At 39.0% G+C, this 17962-nt stretch overlaps 1 protein-coding gene across 7 annotated transcripts in view; it reads right to left on the bottom strand.

The window, feature by feature from the left end:
• zfpm1 (zinc finger protein, FOG family member 1) overlaps positions 1-17962 on the bottom strand; it is an 87004-nt gene that overhangs the window by 8500 nt on the left and 60542 nt on the right. For 5 of the 7 annotated variants that reach the window (XM_007889352.2, XM_007889350.2, XM_007889354.2 and 2 more), the window contains 4 exons: positions 10681-10786; positions 5782-6027; positions 4608-4832; positions 58-153 (listed from right to left, as the gene is read on the bottom strand). In XM_007889352.2, coding sequence (XP_007887543.2) covers positions 58-153; positions 4608-4832; positions 5782-6027; positions 10681-10786 — 673 coding nt within the window. The remainder of the gene's footprint in view (positions 1-57; positions 154-4607; positions 4833-5781; positions 6028-10680; positions 10787-17962) is intronic. The other 2 variants (XM_007889355.2, XM_007889353.2) reach the window with 1 other exon arrangement.

Below are 17962 nucleotides of genomic sequence, written 5' to 3' on the forward strand. Positions count from 1 at the left end.
AGATTGCAAACTAAGAGTGCCTTACAGCTGAAATCTTTGGGTTAAAAAGTAAATTACCATTCAGCGAGTCCGTGTGTACTTTCAGGTGTCGTTCACAGTTTGCCTTTGTTGTAAACGCTGACAGACAGATTAGACACACAAAAGGCCTTTCACCTGAGCACAATAAGATAACATACATCAGTCTGAAAATCAGGGTCGATGATAAAACTGAAAATCATTATTCTGTGGGGGGAAAAAGTGACAATGCAGATGACTCCATACCCACCACCACTGCCTACCTACTTTCTATTTAAATGAAAATACTGCGGTTACACCAGTAATGAATGAGCAGGTGAATGAGCCAATAGGTACCTCGACATCCTGGTTATGGTGCACAAATTAGTCACTTTGTAGTAGAATAATGGATGTTGCTTTAAAATTACAAGCATCTGATTTCTCCTACCTCTCTGTGACAGTACTTTGTGAAACTGTCAATTAACATGAACTTCCTTATTTGAAAGATGAACTCTCAAGAGCCATTGTGGGAACAGCTCCAGATCTTTGGCAAGGGAAGAATGCTCTTTCTGCAATTGGGAGAATGGAACAACCAACCCCAATCACAGGCCTCTGGGCCCATAAAATTAGACACCACGTCATAATGGCAAACTAAAAAAAAAGGCTTGTGGTCTATCTAGAAAGAGTGCCTTATAAACAGTGAAACGTTTGGCCTTTCTCAAATGTTCTCTGCACACCAGGAATTCTGAGGGATTTTCTCCTGCCTAGCACTGAAGACGACTGTTGCACCATTTAATACATTGATTGCGATCATCTAATCTCAGCAGATTCAGACCTACAACTTTCTAGTTTGCTGGCTTCATATTGCACTGACGGGACAGTGCCTCTACCCATGAGGCTGTTAACAATTAAGTAAATGCAAAACGGCACTTTGTGGAAAAAAAAGCAGTCTTTCAAAAAGAACTTATCTTGAATTGCAAAGCACAAAATACACTGATTTAAGGCAAAGGAACAGAAAACGACTTGAAAACAAATAAATCAAACGGTGTGTAAAAGTTTCAATCTTGCTGCAATGGTAAATAGTTTGAACTTAGAATTGCTATCACAGCAGCAAATGTCACAGATAATAAGATTAAATTCCGACTGAATCACAGGTACATTGTGTTGGCGCATAAATCATAGGAGTAGATTGTAAAATTGTTTTCTATTAACTTTTAGAATCACACACACACAAAGCTTTTAGTAAGTACAGGTTTTAGTATCTGGAATCTACATCTACACCACATTACATTTATGATCTGGGTATCGTACATACTTTTGTAAGATAAAGATATTGGACATTTATAACGGGGGCATTGCATAAAAATGAAAAACATGTTTCCCTCAATGCTCTTTCCCCAGTAAAGAAAGTGTACACATAATAATTCATTACAAGCATCCCTTTAAACCTGTCTCCACCTGAACTTTCAAACATTTGACTATATATATACATGGCTTTTGCATAGAGGCAGAAGAGATTTAATTCACAACAAAAAAAAGTTCAACAATACATGATGTGACTTTTTGTACGGAAGGATGTACTGGATAGCAGTAATTTAAGATTTTTTTTACACTTTGACGAAAGCTGATTAAATCACTACACTCTTCACCATCATTCATAAAGTGTTGCATTTTTTTTNACAGTGAAAGTTCAGAACTGCAGAATGTGTAAACACACACACACACACACAACCACACACAAATTCTGCGAAATTTGATTTGACATGATTGATTATTCATGCATGTTGAGACCATTTGCACTCTGGATGAGATCAGATCAAATTGCTCTAGGCTGCCCAGGTAGGAACTTTTGCTCCCTATTAACTGCGCAATTTATTTGCTCTGGATCGATTCAAAGGACAAGCATTTGGATTAATCCAGGCTTTTATATTCAGCCTCATGGAATCCAAAACTCAATTTAAAAGGTTTTAAAAAAAATCAAATAAGTCAATTTCAAAGACATTGAAAATAAATTTAAATACAGCAATTGATTGTTACGAGCAGATCAATAGGCTCTCTCAGACAGATACATACCATGCATGGAATCAGAAAACTCCACCACTCACCCCCATCGACCACCACAACAGTTGTTTTAAGATACTGAATCCTTCTTTCAGTGGTCGTGACACTTCAGTACAAATTAGCCACAAACCGATAAACTACAGGTTTATGATGTCCCATTTGCAGAAAATGTCACACATGTTCAAATGGAAGAGTCCAACCTGGACTAAACTACAAAATATTAAAATATCCATATACTGGGTGAATTTAGTGCATTGTTTAGTAAAAATTTTGCATTTACTCTTATTGTTAACCAATTCGACTTAGCAAAATTCGCTACAAGATGTCAGTTAATGATTATTTTTGTACTTTTTGTATTATTTCAAAGCTGAATTTGCTAATTAATGGAAACATTTCCTAGAGTGTATTTAATTTCAGAAGAGTTTAGAGATGCAAAGGTGATTTCAGGATAGATACCAGTAAGTTTTGCTTTAGCCAGAGGGTAATTAATGAGGGGAAAATGTTGCCAGGAAGAGCGGTTGAGGCCAAAACACTAGACGAAAAAAAGCAGCTTATTCCTATGATTGGGGGGTGGGGGGAAAAGAGAAGGGCAGAGGGTGGGTTTTGTGGAAGAATGTGATCAGATGGCCAAAGGGCCTTCTTCATCCAAACCAATCTTGTGACCTTTTGAAGCACTGCCTGCCTTAAGGGACTGGTGGACCAGCATCAGTGTTTTGAAAGACTTGTAAAATATCCTAGCTTCATGTAACTTTTCTTCGCAATTTTAAGTCTTGTCCCTTTTCTAAAAAAAACCTTTGTTTTCGTGCCATTTATTAAACTTCATTTTACCAAATTTCTATTTCCTTGATTCCTTCATTAAACCGATCAGGAGAATGAACACTCCTGCAACCCAACCAAACAGCTGCACAGAAACAGAGCAACACTTCAGCCCAGACTGCCAACAAGATACCCGAGCAGGAGGATAGGGAACTGGGCAGTGTAGCAAATTGTCACCTTGCCGACAAGGCTCAAAGGCTCAAAGCCCCACTCAGGAATCGTTATCGAATGCCTTTTGAAATCCTATTAAATTATATCCACTGGGGAGCCCCTCCCTACCTCCCTCCCTTACTGATTTGGTTACCTCCTCAAAGAATTCCAGTAGATTAGTAGAGCACAACGTATTGCTTGTAAAACTATTCTGTCTTGTTCCCGTGGTCTCTGCACTCTTTAGACTCACATTGATAGTATCTCACAATGCTTTTAGGCATTTTACACACTACTGTATTCACTGCCCACCTACTTGCTTTGTGGAACATTGAAAGTGATGGCAGCTTTGGCCGAGTTTTCTTGAGGACCATCACTTGGCCTCTAGATATCCATCATGGTTCAGGTGGGATTAACGGCCCAGGGAATTTATAACACAAGACGTCTTAGTGCCTTTAAGGAGCACATGACGGGCATATAATACCACGGATATTCTTTCTGGACAGTTTAATGGATTTTGGTCTCTTCAGATGTGATCTTCAGACTTTCCTCACCTCCCCTCACTCCCCGAATCGGGGTCAAACTACACCATTGTGAAAAGCGCTATGTACATGCAAGTTGCTGCTGTTGTTACCAGTAAGAGATCAAGAGAAGATCAACAAATCTACAGGCACCTAAAGCATCTACAGGCACCTAAAGAAACCCAACCAAACAGCAGCACAGAAACAGAGCAAGACTTGTAACTTTAAATTGAACGGAGCCGGGAGGAGAACAGGCACCAATATAAATCCGCACCAGGAAGCCATCTCAGGCAACCTCAATTTATATTTGTTCATGCTCTACATAGAATGGCAACAGTGGACCAAATGCCACCCCAATATAATACATTTCAAGACAAACTGAGGTTCTACAACTCAACATATTTTGTATCATACCAGAACACAACTAACTTAAAGGCATCTTTAGCTGTGCATATAATGTCCTATTATAAAAACGTGCTAAAGATCTCATGCTCGGACGTCAATAGTTTAGAACAAGTCGTTTTTATGCTGCTGAGAATCAGGCCGTTTTGCTTACTGCATCTAATGTTATCGTTGTGTGTGGAGAACAGACTTGTAATTTATCAATATCTTCAATGAGAGTTATCCTTCCACATTCTATTAATATTGTGAAGTCAATCGGCATTATCCAACTCTTTTACTTTCGGTTACCAGATGTGAAACAGTGGTGCACAATATACCGATTCCTATATAATGTAGCGTTGCTATAATGTAGCAGAAGTGAGAGGAAAAATAGAATCAGTCCGATAAAATACTCAGAAAGTACATCACAATGGACCAGTGGATTACCATCATGTCTTTCATGAGATAGAGTTTAAAATCTCATCATTGTTTCTTAGCTGGGTGTGATTATAATGTACCTCAAGTGTCGGTGGTGTTCTTACTCAACATGCTTTTGTCTCAGACGATGATGAAATTGGTTTGACCCCTCACTCCAAATAGTCATTTTAATTTGAAACCTGGCTTTTTTTTAAAAAAAATCTCTAGTCCCCGAAGCTGTTAAAGGTATAGATGTGAGGGACATCTTACCGCTATGGCTACGCATGTGAATTTCCAGAGAGCTGGCGCTGGGGCAACTTTTGTTGCACTGGGGGAAAGGGCAGATGCGTTCATGTGGTGATGGTTCCTTGGGTTTCTCCTCTGTGGGAACAGATGAGGGTTTTTGCCGGCTCGCACAGTAATACATCAGGTGAGCTTGCAGGTTACGTTCGCTCCTGTACCAGATCCCACAGGATTTACAAGGAAAAATGTCCTCTGAAAAAACAAATCAAACAATTTTTTTCAGAAACATATTCTGTAATAGCGTGAAAAAACACAATATGCACAACATATCACAAAAAGATAGATGAGAGCAGCGAGGTGGCTTAGACCTTGAGACTTTCTCTCTAGGTAGAATTTATGCTACAACTTAAATGTGAAGGAAGGGCTGGGTGAAGTCTCATGCTTTTGACTCCTTTAAGTTTAATAGACCGTGCTTTGAATGAATCCCAGAGAAACACAACAGCTCCACAAGACTGAGAAGATGTCAACACAACTAATGCTAGGAGATACCATGGCAATCGTTTCTTAAAATAAAGTAGAGGCGGAGAGTGTTTTGCACTGAAAGGTGTCCGCCTCAGTCCAGCCTTTTTTCCTCCTTCAAAGGTTTTCAATCAAAATTCTAAAAGGACTAACATTGTGGACAAGATTCTCTCAGTGTGTTGAATAACTCACAAGACTTCTAGAAGACAGGTTTCTGGCAAAGAAGAAATAAAAGAGATGCCAACTTATTGGCTTGTTCAATCTACTCAGTCAGGACACAGTTTGTTACTATAACTCTTGCCACAAAAAAGGGGCCTTAAAAAGGGAGGGAAGTCTAGAGACTCGCAAACATTTATACAACTGCAGTTTACTTGTCATAGGAATCCTCCTTTCTGTAGAATGTGGACACATCTACCCCATTTCTAGGTCACTCGAGTTACCTACTGCCTGGGAATCAACTCGCACGGAGCCACCAATAAAAAACATTCTAAATGTTAAAGCCACAGACTACTTTCACACTATGCAAGAGCGCAACAGTCTTTAACAGTCTGGTTATCTTACCCTTTACCACTAAACTACAACAATGATTAAACCTCAAAAAAAAACAGTGCAGTTAAGAAGATGTTTCCCACATCACAATACTTAATGTGACCTAGTTTTTCTTGAAGCGCTGGAAACTTACTGTTGACAACAGCAGTAGCTAAAATGGCAGCCATCCCAGCCTGCTGAGGGAGAAGCTGGATATCTGAATGTAAAGTGGCTGGGTACATGGCTGAGGGGTCAGAGATCTCTGCGGGTTCCACCAGCTCCATTTTAACACTGTGGTTTGACTTCGGGGACTTGCTGGTCTGATCCGGAGTGACAACAATTGCAGTTAAGTTTTCCCCCTCTGCGATAGGCTTTGTTGTTTTACACCAGATCTGGTCACCTGCACAAAGGAATAATACAGACACGAGTAAATCATCAATTGTTCTGAGTAATGTTACACCAAGGGATGCAATAAAGTCAAACTATTCTTAGATTATAGTAGACTGTGGCCATTCACACTGGGCTAGTAACATTTATTCTGCACGTTTATTTTTAAACCATAGTTTATTTTTAAACTCAGATAACTGCGCAAAAAGTGTTTCCAAACTCCAGGCTACATTGTGACGTTCGAAATAATTATGCAAATATATTATACAAATTATACAAAAACACAACAAATATATTTCAAGGACCTTCAGAATCTCTTGTCCAAATGTGAAATGTAACGAGGTGGTCAATCACTGCAATGAGTCATTCACTCACTGAACAAGTGAGAGGCTATATAGCAAACATCTCCGCTTTCGTTAACAAGCAATTAATGTTGATTTAAGGCCATCATAGTACTGATGTTAAGTTTTTAAAATTATACTCAATGAACAATGTTATTCCTTTCCTTGTACTCTGAACGGATCTCAGCCCCCAGTGCAACTGAAAAGCTATCACTGAATCAGCAAAAATCACAGAATGCTCGCTCTTTCATATTTTTTGCTGACGAATTGTCAGCAAAAATTGTCCCCAGCTCTGAACTGTCAACACAGTTTGCTCTTTGTATCCTCCTCTTTTGGTAGACTCGGCAGCAGAGGTGACTAAGGCGATACAACATTCAGAATTTAAAAGAACAAAACCAGAAAAACGGAAGGATTGCTGGGACAAACTATGTCTAACACTGAGGACAACTCCAAAACAAAGTAGCAAACACTGATCCTTTATTATTGATCAACATCCATACACAAAGTAATTCTACAAAAATAGTACAATACCAGAACGAAGATACCATAGTGATCATTTTCTACAGCACCAGAAAAAAAGACAGTAATATTTGGTAAAAACACACAGCTTCTTCTGTGTTCCCAAGTAGCTACTTTGCAGATAGTTCAGAGAAACCCACATGTTGGTCGAGGCTCGAGCACAAGCAAAACTGAACCATTACTATGACCGTCAGCTCATAACCAACTGACGTGCAAGAAAAGGTGAGTTAGTACAACTAAGCTCAGCAATGAGCTTTAACACTGCCCTCCCTCTCTCTGAATGTGAAATGCAGTAAGGCGGATCAGTCACTGGAGTGCGACGATCACTTACTGAACAAGTAATAAGATAAAACTAATAAGTTTTCAAAGTGAGGAATATGAAGTTAGATAGATAGCATCACAGAGTAAATAGATTACAGATGACCTTGTGAAGATCATTCAGGCTTCCACTTCAGCATTATTGGATGAACGGAGGTTTAAGCAACTAGGTATCTCTCGCAAACCTGGTTAACATGATATCTTTCCAGTTTTCCTCCAAAATGGGTAATTATCTGAAAAGCTGATGCATATCTATTATCAAGATAAGTGATGTGTGTTTGGAGTTCAAAGATTGGAAATGAACAATCGTAATATCACAGTGGCTGAAAGAATCATTCAGGGTCCCGATAATAAACCTTTTCCATATAAAGAGCAGAGCTCTTTTCTGTATATTATTAGGGCATCCAGTTCTTTTCGAGATTAAACATTTGGGCACTAGGTGTCCCTCTCAAGTTGACACACGAAGCACAAGCTCTGACAGGCTTTCCTCTCTCTGTGTCTCCATCTGCAGTAACAGATGTTGTGCTGTGTGTACACAAATGTGGCTGATCATCACATAAAACTCCAGGAGGTGGGGGGGGGGGGGGGAGGAACCAGGCTATCTTGGTCAGTAAGGAGTTATTCGGACGATGGGCGACTCCTTTGCTCCTGACAGTATAAAACGTAGCATTAAAAATATAGAGGGTGTTCCCAAAAGCGGTCTCCTTGTAAAGAGGATTTGTAGAAAATTCATCTAGTCAATAGGAAGTGCTTAATTATCAGACAGCTGTGCCTGCAGAGCCAACTGCTGGCCTTTAAACCATGAGCACGCTTCAAAGGAATCAGCAGTGAATGGTTTGCAATATCACTGCAATCTGCAGAATTTCATCAGCAAGTGGAGGTGCCACTTGATGTATGAAATTAACTCAGTTGGGCTTGATAAGCTGCTCTCCTCATTAATAAAGTGCACTGGATCTTCTGCAACACCCTTCACGGCCCAATAATTAAATCTTATAACCTTATTTATTGTCCCTGGTCAGTGAACGATGAGGATGGATTCAATAAGAACTTGCATTTACATAGTGTCCTCCACATAGAATAATGTCTCTGATCGCTTTACAGTGGTGGGGACTGATGCCGAGAAAGGGAAAGGTAACTGAAGCCATGGTCATAGAAGTAAGTGTAAATGTATTAGGGGCGGGGGAGCGAGGGAAGAATTTCCGTTAGCAGAGTCAGCATGGCTGAGAGGAGACTATTTTCTCATTTATACTACTCATCTAGGAGAGAACATTCATCTCACAAGGTTAACATGAGAAAAATAAAAACCCTAAAGAGTTAATGTCCCACAATTTCCCCCTCATGCAAATAAATGTTATTGTGGTACTTCTAAGGCTTCTAACGCAATCGCTATCATAAATTGACATAACCACATCAGTTACTAACCACAAAGGATTTACATTGACAAATCATTATCAGACCAATCTACCAAGCAGCTAGCTCATTACTATCATAACTCAAGGCTTGGTGGTTGCATCTTTGGATTGAAAGAACACTAAACAGGAGGGACAGAAGTCTTAATTGATTATGACAAACAACCCTTAGGAAAGTTCACCTGTATCCTGACTTTTACACGTGAAAAATACGAAGCAATACGACGCGAGCAAAGTTTTTAAAAAAAATTAATATCTTCCTTGAAACACCGTTCACTCATTTTGTGTTGTGCTTTGAAAAAGGCCAACTTAAATCCCTTGCACTTGATAAAGCACCTATGACATCGAGTGTCTCAAAGCACTTATAATAATAATCCTTACATTTGATATAGCATTTTCACGTCATTTTGTGGGCAGCCAATTTGCTGTGAAGTCTAGTGGCTGTGTATCTGTAGGCAAACGCTGCAACCTATGTTCACATAGCAGTATTTCACAAACAGCCATGAGGTGAATGACCAGTTTTATCAAGGGGGATAAGCTTTCTCATGACTCATACTCTCTCTCTGCAAGTTACTGAGAGCCCTGGCCCAGCTAAGTGGAAAGCATTATTTAATTTCCCCTACCAGTGCATCTACTTCCTCATTTAAAACTCTTGGGCAAATTTTACCGAAATTGTTAAAGAGCCAATTCAAATGCGCGCTTCCCACATTGGATTGGTGGATCACGGCAGCAAGCGTTTATCATTATATTTTTGGTATCACCTTATTTCTTTCTACACCTGCTGCTAATGTTTGCACTGAGCAGTGCCCTGATTTGTTAGCTCTGCAATTCAGTGAAAGATCGCAGCGGCAACCAAATCAACATTTCCTCCAGCAGAATTTGATCTTTTTCCCTTACATTTGCATTTATTTATCTACTTACTTATTACATGGCTGATAATAATCCCTCAAGAAAAAAAACAATAATAAATTGGGCACTTCAATCCACGACTGTTTGTGGGACATTGCTGTGCACAATTGGCTGCCGCTTTTCGTCCACAAATATACAGTCAATTCACTTTACAGTATATTCTGTGAAGCGCTTTGAGAAGTCTAGAAGACGTGAAAAGTGCTATATCAAATGCAAGGATTATTTTTATTATTATTGTTACTTTTTTCTTTCAATTCTCCTTCCTAACCCCCTCTCACAAAACATGGGACGTAGGAAGAGATGCCTGGAGACAAACACGTGAAAGACTACAGCTATGTGCAGAGTGGAAGGAAACAGCAGGAAGTTCACTAGACAATACTCAAAAGGCATTTTTTAGCTGGTTAAAAGTCAAAGTCCACCTGTAGCTCAACACACACTCTTGAGGTGAGCCTTGTTTCTTGCCAATCTGAGCCTAATATGCTACCCCCGGTGGAGAGGGCACACATATATATAAATAAAACTACAAATGGTAGTTGTTGTATCCCTCCAGAGAGAGTGAGTCTTCCATTCCAGACATAGTGAATCCCCATGTCCAGATGGCATGCTTATGTTGAACTCTTACTCATGGCTTGCATACTCTTAAGCACACCCTCATGGTTTTCCTATGCGTCAGACATCCGGCTGTCCAAAAAAATACTGTGGTATTCTGGTTTCTATATACATTTATAGAGAACAGGAAAGGAATTCAGTATGTGAAGAGCAGAAGTCACTTTTATAAGTTTGATTAACGCACCCAGCTCAAAGTCCAGTGAGTGTTGGCAGATGGTCAAAATATAAGAAAAACAAATCGTCCCTCCCTATGTACTCACTGACACAGTGTGGTGTAAAACATCAATACAATAAAACAACATTCAACCCTCAGAAAGATATTGTAGTAGGTAGTTGTTTAAATACAAAACCAGCAAAGGGTCTGTGTTAACTTTTGAATCACAAGAGAAGTTACTAGTGGGATCCACAAAGCATAATTAGCTTTTCAATCACCTCAACCGTACTTTAAACAGTTTGAGTGGCAATAATTAATATTTGAAGATTACAAATGGAAGGATTTTCAAAACAAATCTTTAGAAGTTGAACATTGTCTCCTTAGAAATGTTAATATCAAGAGCCCACCTTCGCAGTAAATGGTGCAATTGGCCAACTCTTCATTCATAGTTATGGGGAACTTCCTTAACCAGCACCGTTCATCTTTGAGCTCCAGAAGTAGTACTGTAGCACTCTGTTAGTGAAAAGAAAAATAATCCGTTTAGGAAATAGTAATAACATTGGCAAACTTTGAATTTGATACAGTCACGTTCACATCAGGAGGATATCTCAAAGTGCTTCATTAAGATTGACTGTAAAGAGTAGGGATTATACTTTGTAGGTGAACATGGCAACCAATTTATCTGCAGCAATTTCCCACAAACTGCCATGAAGTGACTGACCAAGTCTGGGATGCTACCCTGTGTGAGAGGAGCTATATAAATGTAAGTTGTTGTTGTCTTGCACCTTGCTGGGTTGTTTTTTGGTCAGCGTGGTTTTTGACATATACAGAGACTACAACAACAACAACAAATAATAATAATAATAATAATAATCCTTGCATTTGATATAGCGCTTTTCACGTCGGGAGGACGTCCCAAAGCGCTTCACAGATCACACTGCAAAGTGAATTGACTGTATATTTGTGGGCGAACGCGGCAGCCCATTGCGCACAGCAATGTCCCACAAACAGTCGTAGATTGAAAATGACCAATTTATTATTGTTTTTGGTTTTGGAGGGATTATTAGAACAAAACCGGCAGCTCCTCGGCAAACCAGATTAGAAACGAAACAGGAGACAAATGGCATTTATATAGCGCCTTTCACATCGGGAGGATGTCCCAAGGCACAGAGAGTATCTAAACCAGAGTTTTAGTTGCATGTCTTGCCTTACATGAAAACCTTGTTACAGAATAAAGCTTTCAGCCACAAGATGGCACCATTGACGTGCAGATCTCAGGTCTTTATTTGTAGGTTTTGTTTTGCTCAGCTGACGTTTACAAGTCAAAAGCTCAGGTTTTTAGCTGGATTGCAATAGGCTCACATCTGGTTCCAGGCACAGCTGGAAAAACAATCCTGGGTTTCACACCTTATTCCTTTTTATAGTTCGTATAAAACTCAATTATGTTTAAATTACACACATTGGTGCAATTACATAAAAGGACCAAATTTGCTTTTGCAGCTGTCTGTAACAGTTTCATGGTACTTGCCTTCCTTCAATTATGCTTATCGGAAATATTTGGGAGAGCGGGACTCTTTGAGGAAATAGATAAACTGGAAAAAGAAATTGAGTTTCAAAAGTAACTGAAATTTACACACGGATGTGGAGTTAATGATTTCTATGACTATGTGTACTAGATCGAATGCCAAGAGACACAGGCAAACCACAGATTTCACACAACCTCCATATATTCTCCAATACACTTACTCTTTTAGACTCAGTATCCTCCACACGGGACATTCTGACTGAACAAGGAAGGAAGTGTGCTTACCTACCTGCAGAGTATTGCCATAGCAAAGGCATGTAATATTAACTTATAAGAGGCCGATGTGAAGTTCTGCAGAGGAAAGCGTGTGCAAGCACAGCTGGACTGTCCACATCAAAATAAGTTCCCAAGTCTTAAAATGTTTAATCTAAATTTGATAAATGATCAGGGAGACAGAACTCTGTGATCATCACTGTGGGTTCTTGCCTAATACGTTATACAATGCATACAACATTTGCAACCTACCAATTCAGTTTGTAAATAACTACTGCAGCACTGGTCTTTGGGTATTTTGAACAGTCTGTTCATTCTTGCGGAAAGACTTATTGTTTTAAAAGTATCCCTGCTTGTTTGGTTAATTTCTTCCAGAGAAATTAAACACACTCCTTTATATGGGTTATGATGGAGCAACAACAACAACAACAAAATTACATTTGTATAACACCTTTTACGTCGGGAGGACGTCCCAAGGTAAAGCTGGGTGAAGTTTTCTTTCTCACGCGGAAGCACTTATACTTAATAAAGCAATGTCCATTTTATACTGAACAGAACTTATTGAGGATATGTTTTATTCTCTGCCTGTAAATGACTTGTATGATAACCCCTCCCTCTGAGTGCTATCTGGCAAGATGAGATTTGGGCCTGAAAACTAACTAAAAGTACTTTCCACGAATCAACTTGGACTCATCACTTGGATGGTGTTGGATATCTGTCTCATCAGATACCATGCTACTTGGAAGAGGGTTCGACAGAGACAATATCGCCGAGATCGTCCAGTTGGAGTAAGATAGGGGCTGCTGCTATTTCATGGTGGCATTGAATGCTCCTTTACCAGCTCAGGCTCCTGCTAAGTCTCTGAGATGATCTTCCAACGTAAAAAGCACCACATACGTGTAAATTGTTGTCGTTGTTGAGACCATCGTATCTTGTGTAAGGTGAATCTTGCGCTGCTTGGGACGCATGCAAAGCATCAGCAACAAGATATTCTTGTAATTCTGTGTCAGTACAAGTTACCCTCTCTGGTAAATGAGGTTAAAGAAAGATTAAAGAAACAACAGCTAGGTTTTCTATTATGTTGAATGCAAGAAAGCCTGATTTCTGAGTCGATCTCATTATCCAAGAGCTCAGAGGACTGACCTGTGTATTTACTGAATAATCTTATTAAATTCAATAATGATCGGTTAATAGGTTTTCAAAAGGCTAATATGTAAATCAAGAATCAATTTTGCCTCAAATCCCAGCAAAATTGGTGACTTTTTGGAAAGGCAAGACCTCGGCTAGGCCAGCCTTGACCTTCCATTTGGAAATTATTCAGTGCTTAACAACGATGCCGATGTCTGCAATCCTGAAATCTTTCACATCCTTTTGCTATGAATGTTAATGATGGTGAAAATTTTAATCTGGGATGATCCCTGAGCTGTTGCTACATTGATATGAAATCTAATTATTCGGCCTCAAACCAAGAGCTACTGAGAACTCATCAGTGCCATAGCCAGGAGTTCAAAGCCAGATGCAGCATCCAACATTTACTGAAGAACTGAAAGTTTTAATAAAAAGAAGGCAGTCTGATTAGTTCATGCATAGTGCAAGGTACAGCAGGTCTTGATTTAGTCCAGTGAACTGAACTTGATTAAATTCAAAAAATAGCAGTCTGGACCAGAAAAAGGATCTTTGGATAGGAAGGTGTATAAATAAATTGTTGCTTCCTTATGTTTATTCTGGCAGAGGAAGGGATTGAGTCTATGAGAGTCACAAGTCAATTCACTTTACAGTATATTCTGTGAAGCGCTTTGAGACGTCTAGAAGACGTGAAAAGCGCTATATCAAATGCATGGATTATTATTAATACAATAGTAATAAGAAACCTTGCACTTGATAGAGGGTCTTTTACGTCAGGAGGACGTGAATTGGCAAATTGGCTGCTTCACTTGCCTACAGATACACAGTCACTACACATCACAGTGAGTGCTGTGGTTTCAAGCCCCACGTCCAATCCTCTTGAACTTTGAGCTGACACTCCAGTGGGGATTTGCTGTATTGTTGGAGGTGCTGTCCTTCGGATGAGACATTAAACAAAGGTCCTGTCTGCCTATTCAAGTGGACATTAAAGATCCCTTGGCACTATTCAAAAAGAGAATGGACTTTCTCAATGTGTCCTGGAGAATTATTCCCCAGATAAAATTGGTCATTCACTTCAGGGTCTTGTGTGGGACACTGCTATGCACAAGTTGGATTATTAGTGTTATTCTTACTACTATAGTAATCTAGTTTCTATATAAATTGTAGCAACCCAAATATAATTGATGGGTGCACACCAAATGTGAAGCATAACTACAAGTTTGGGAAATTTTTTTAGAATTTCAGGTATATTCCTCAGCTGCTTACAGTCAAAAAAATTCTTCAGACCTTAAATGTGCTTGTGGTGTACCGGCCAAGAAAGGGCAGGGTTTTTTTTTTGGAGTTGGAGGAAAAATATGACATGAGCTTAGTGCTGCTAATATTAACCAGACCATCTCAAATATATATCATGCAAGAACATGATCCACACCACATCTTTATCATCTACTTATCACTAATTTATCAGGCTTCTCCTCAATCCACAAGAGGCTAAGATACTTAAGACTTGCTGAGCTGTTTAATTTATCACACTTTGTAGTTCTGGAAAGCATCCATCAAATGGTTCAGTCCCTTTAGAAGGAAAATAAATTTTAAAGAGTTTTTTTCTTAAAAAGGAAACTTCATAGATAACAGGATAACAGAACATTTAGCGGCTCAATAATATCAAAAAGTTTAGATACAAAGCAAGACGTCTCATTTGTGATATCCAGCAACTCAATAACAGGAAAGCGGGTTGCCAAAGGTACTAAGCGATGATTAGAGACATGATTCCAACAAGGCCTAAACATTGGACTTTTAAAGCAGGCTCGTCCATTGGTTTCGTAATATTACTTTAATGCTGAGTTTGTACAAATGGGGTTTCAAGCAGAGCTCCTTTAAGGTTCATGTCTTCTAAGTATCAGCACCATTAAAACTCACATCACAAATGTCCCAATTATAATTACGCTGCCTCCCTATTAATCCTTTGAATATTTTGCACCAAATTAATGACGTCAAGAAAGCAGGTTTAACTTTAAAAATATATAAAAGACTTAAATGTCACAGCAGGCAGCAAAGATAGTTTCATGAATCCATCAAAATGCATTTTTTGCCTTAATTGACCTGAAACGCCTCAAAACAATTTAAATTTTTTTTTAAAATGGTTTGGAAAATAAAAATAGAAAATGACATCAATCATTTTCACGAGATGCTGTGGGGATTGCAACATAAAAGCCTTTCATAACCTGCTTCAGGAAACTACACCAATCCAGGATTTGCAAAGATTATTATTATTATTATTTACTAACTTACTTGAAGGAAAATCTATTTAACCATCATTCTCAATTTTCATTTGAGCGGACACATTTAGTCATTTGATGATAACCTGAAAGGTTTTTTTTAAAATATATTCAAGAGGCTTTCAAGTCCTCTTAAAATCCAACAAACCAATGCATCAAAGCCTCTTCCTTTGTTGTTGAGGTTTTTTCCTTGATGACTCAGACCTGTTGACTCTTGCCCTTGACCGTATGATTTTGCATTGATGGTGTGGAAACTTTCAAGTAGCTGATAAGGATTTGTACAGAAAACCAGGATCTATTAAGGCTCAGTACTACTCATCTGAGGTAGGCCAGTTCAAATTTTTTTGCAGTTGAATCAAATGTCCCGTTTACAGTTATCAAAGAATGGCGTATGCGCAATTTAGATTTCTGCAGTCACATGAATATTATGAATGAACAAGGACTGTACAATTTTAATGTCAATCTTCCTTCCCACTTTCTTGGTCAAGGTGCAAAGATCGCAGAGCTCTCAAGCCACCGACAGAGAGAATTTGTCAAAAACACCAAGCACCTAACAAGATAGGTTCCAGCTCTGAGGGAGATAGGAGCAGCAGCCCACATGTGTTCTCCCAATGTTAGGGAACCTGGGTATTTGCTGCCATGGTGAGGTATGGGGGCATTCAACATTTACGGAGAATCTACATGTAACAGTAATAATAATACTTGCATTTGAACAAGTGCTTTATCATGTCGTTGAGATGTCTCAAAGCGCTTCACAGAATATACTGTAAAGTGGAGTGACTGCTTATTTTGTGGACAAAACGTGGCAGTCAATTGCTATTTTTAAACTTGGATTTATACAATGCTCTTCAATTGCTCTTCAATTGGAATAATATCTTGGAGTGCTTTCACTTTCAGTGTTGGTGTCAGACACCGTGCAAGAGAGGGGGAGAGAGATGGGAGGGGACGTACCATAGGTACGGTCAAAGGGATAGATCTTGAGGCAGAACTAGACAAATAGAAAGGGGGAGAGAACGAGACAGAGTGATAGAGGGAGGCAGTTCCAGACGCTAAGGCTGTAGAATCTGAATGTCAAAAGTTAGATAATAAATGCCTTGAAGTACAATCACTGGACTGGAAGGGTTTTTGTAAAACAATAACCATTATAGTAAGAGGAAAGCTATTTCCGTATCTTTTGTTAATCAGCTGATGAATGAGCTATTAACTGAGAAATGGTTACGTCCTCACTAGACTAAAAAGTGCTGCTGCTCCTCAGAGAGAGCGGGGAAAAAAAAGAGAGGCCGATAAGCACAATGCCGGAACTCAACAAAAATGTAGATAGAAGTTAAAATCTTGGAAATGAGTGTATATCAGCCAGAAATCAATCATTTTGGACTTGGTGTACCAACAGCCTCCCAGAAGCATGGCGCCTGAGAGAGATAAATCCAGACTAGAGAGATAAGGGTTAATCTGTATTTAATTCAAGGAGATGATGAACAGGACATTTAATGAACTCAGAAATATAGAATTTTTTTGTTGTACAATTGTGTTTTGTTCTTACACAGACCAGACAACCGTACAGTTGTGTTAATTACTAGCTCAACAATTTACACTTATCATCAAAGTTTGCTTGATGAGACATTTACATGAAACTGCTGCCACAGCATACGAGACAAAAAAATTACACTTGGTTTGTCATACTTGCCATAGAAGCCAACTGCTAATTGTTCAATTCATTCAGTTTCATTTTTGGGGGGCCAATTTTTCCAACAGTTTAAAAGGCAATTAACAGGTGAAAGTTAAATTAGATTGCACGGAATAAAGCAAGTTTGTCATTTATATCATCTGGAATGTAAAATATGAATTCCGTTCAATAACGGGCATTTTGTAAATTAAAGATACTCAAGAGTAAACTGTGGAACAAGTGTGGTACACAATACATTTATGTCACGAGTTAATTCTACATCAGAGCAGGTAAATGCAACCAGCTCCGTATGAATCGGTTGGTTTATGTAAGTGTGATACCAAAGCGCGTTATTCTAACAGGGAATATAGCCACACGAGCCTCGTGGATGCTCAGAACACTTTACAGCTGGCAGTTGCTTCTAGCCAAAGCCTTTGACTGCCATGTTGGAAGGATGCCATTTTGGAAATTGCCCATGTGGAAAGGGAGATGGAAAAGAGATTAACTGTAGTCTCCAAACACAACCCGGTCATACAATTCCTTTGCAGCGATCAATTGGGATCCTAGCTTTATTTTTTTTTACAAAATAGTGGTGGGGAAAAAAAGGACACCCTCCAAGTTGGAGACTAGGAGAGAATTTAGGAGGCAAGGGAGAAAAAATTACTATGATCATTCTTTTCTTTTTTTCTCTCAAAAGCACTGGACCATTAGATTACTAGAAATACCACTGGATGGTAAACTATTCTGCATTGAAACAAATAGCCATTATATCAAGACATCTCGATTCCAGTCAACTTGTTCTTTCTGAAGTGGCTCTTTGAAACTTA

The sequence above is a fragment of the Callorhinchus milii genome, unplaced genomic scaffold (genome assembly GCF_018977255.1).
Source record: "Callorhinchus milii isolate IMCB2004 unplaced genomic scaffold, IMCB_Cmil_1.0 Scaffold14, whole genome shotgun sequence".
Classification (NCBI taxonomy): Eukaryota; Metazoa; Chordata; class Chondrichthyes; order Chimaeriformes; family Callorhinchidae; genus Callorhinchus; species Callorhinchus milii.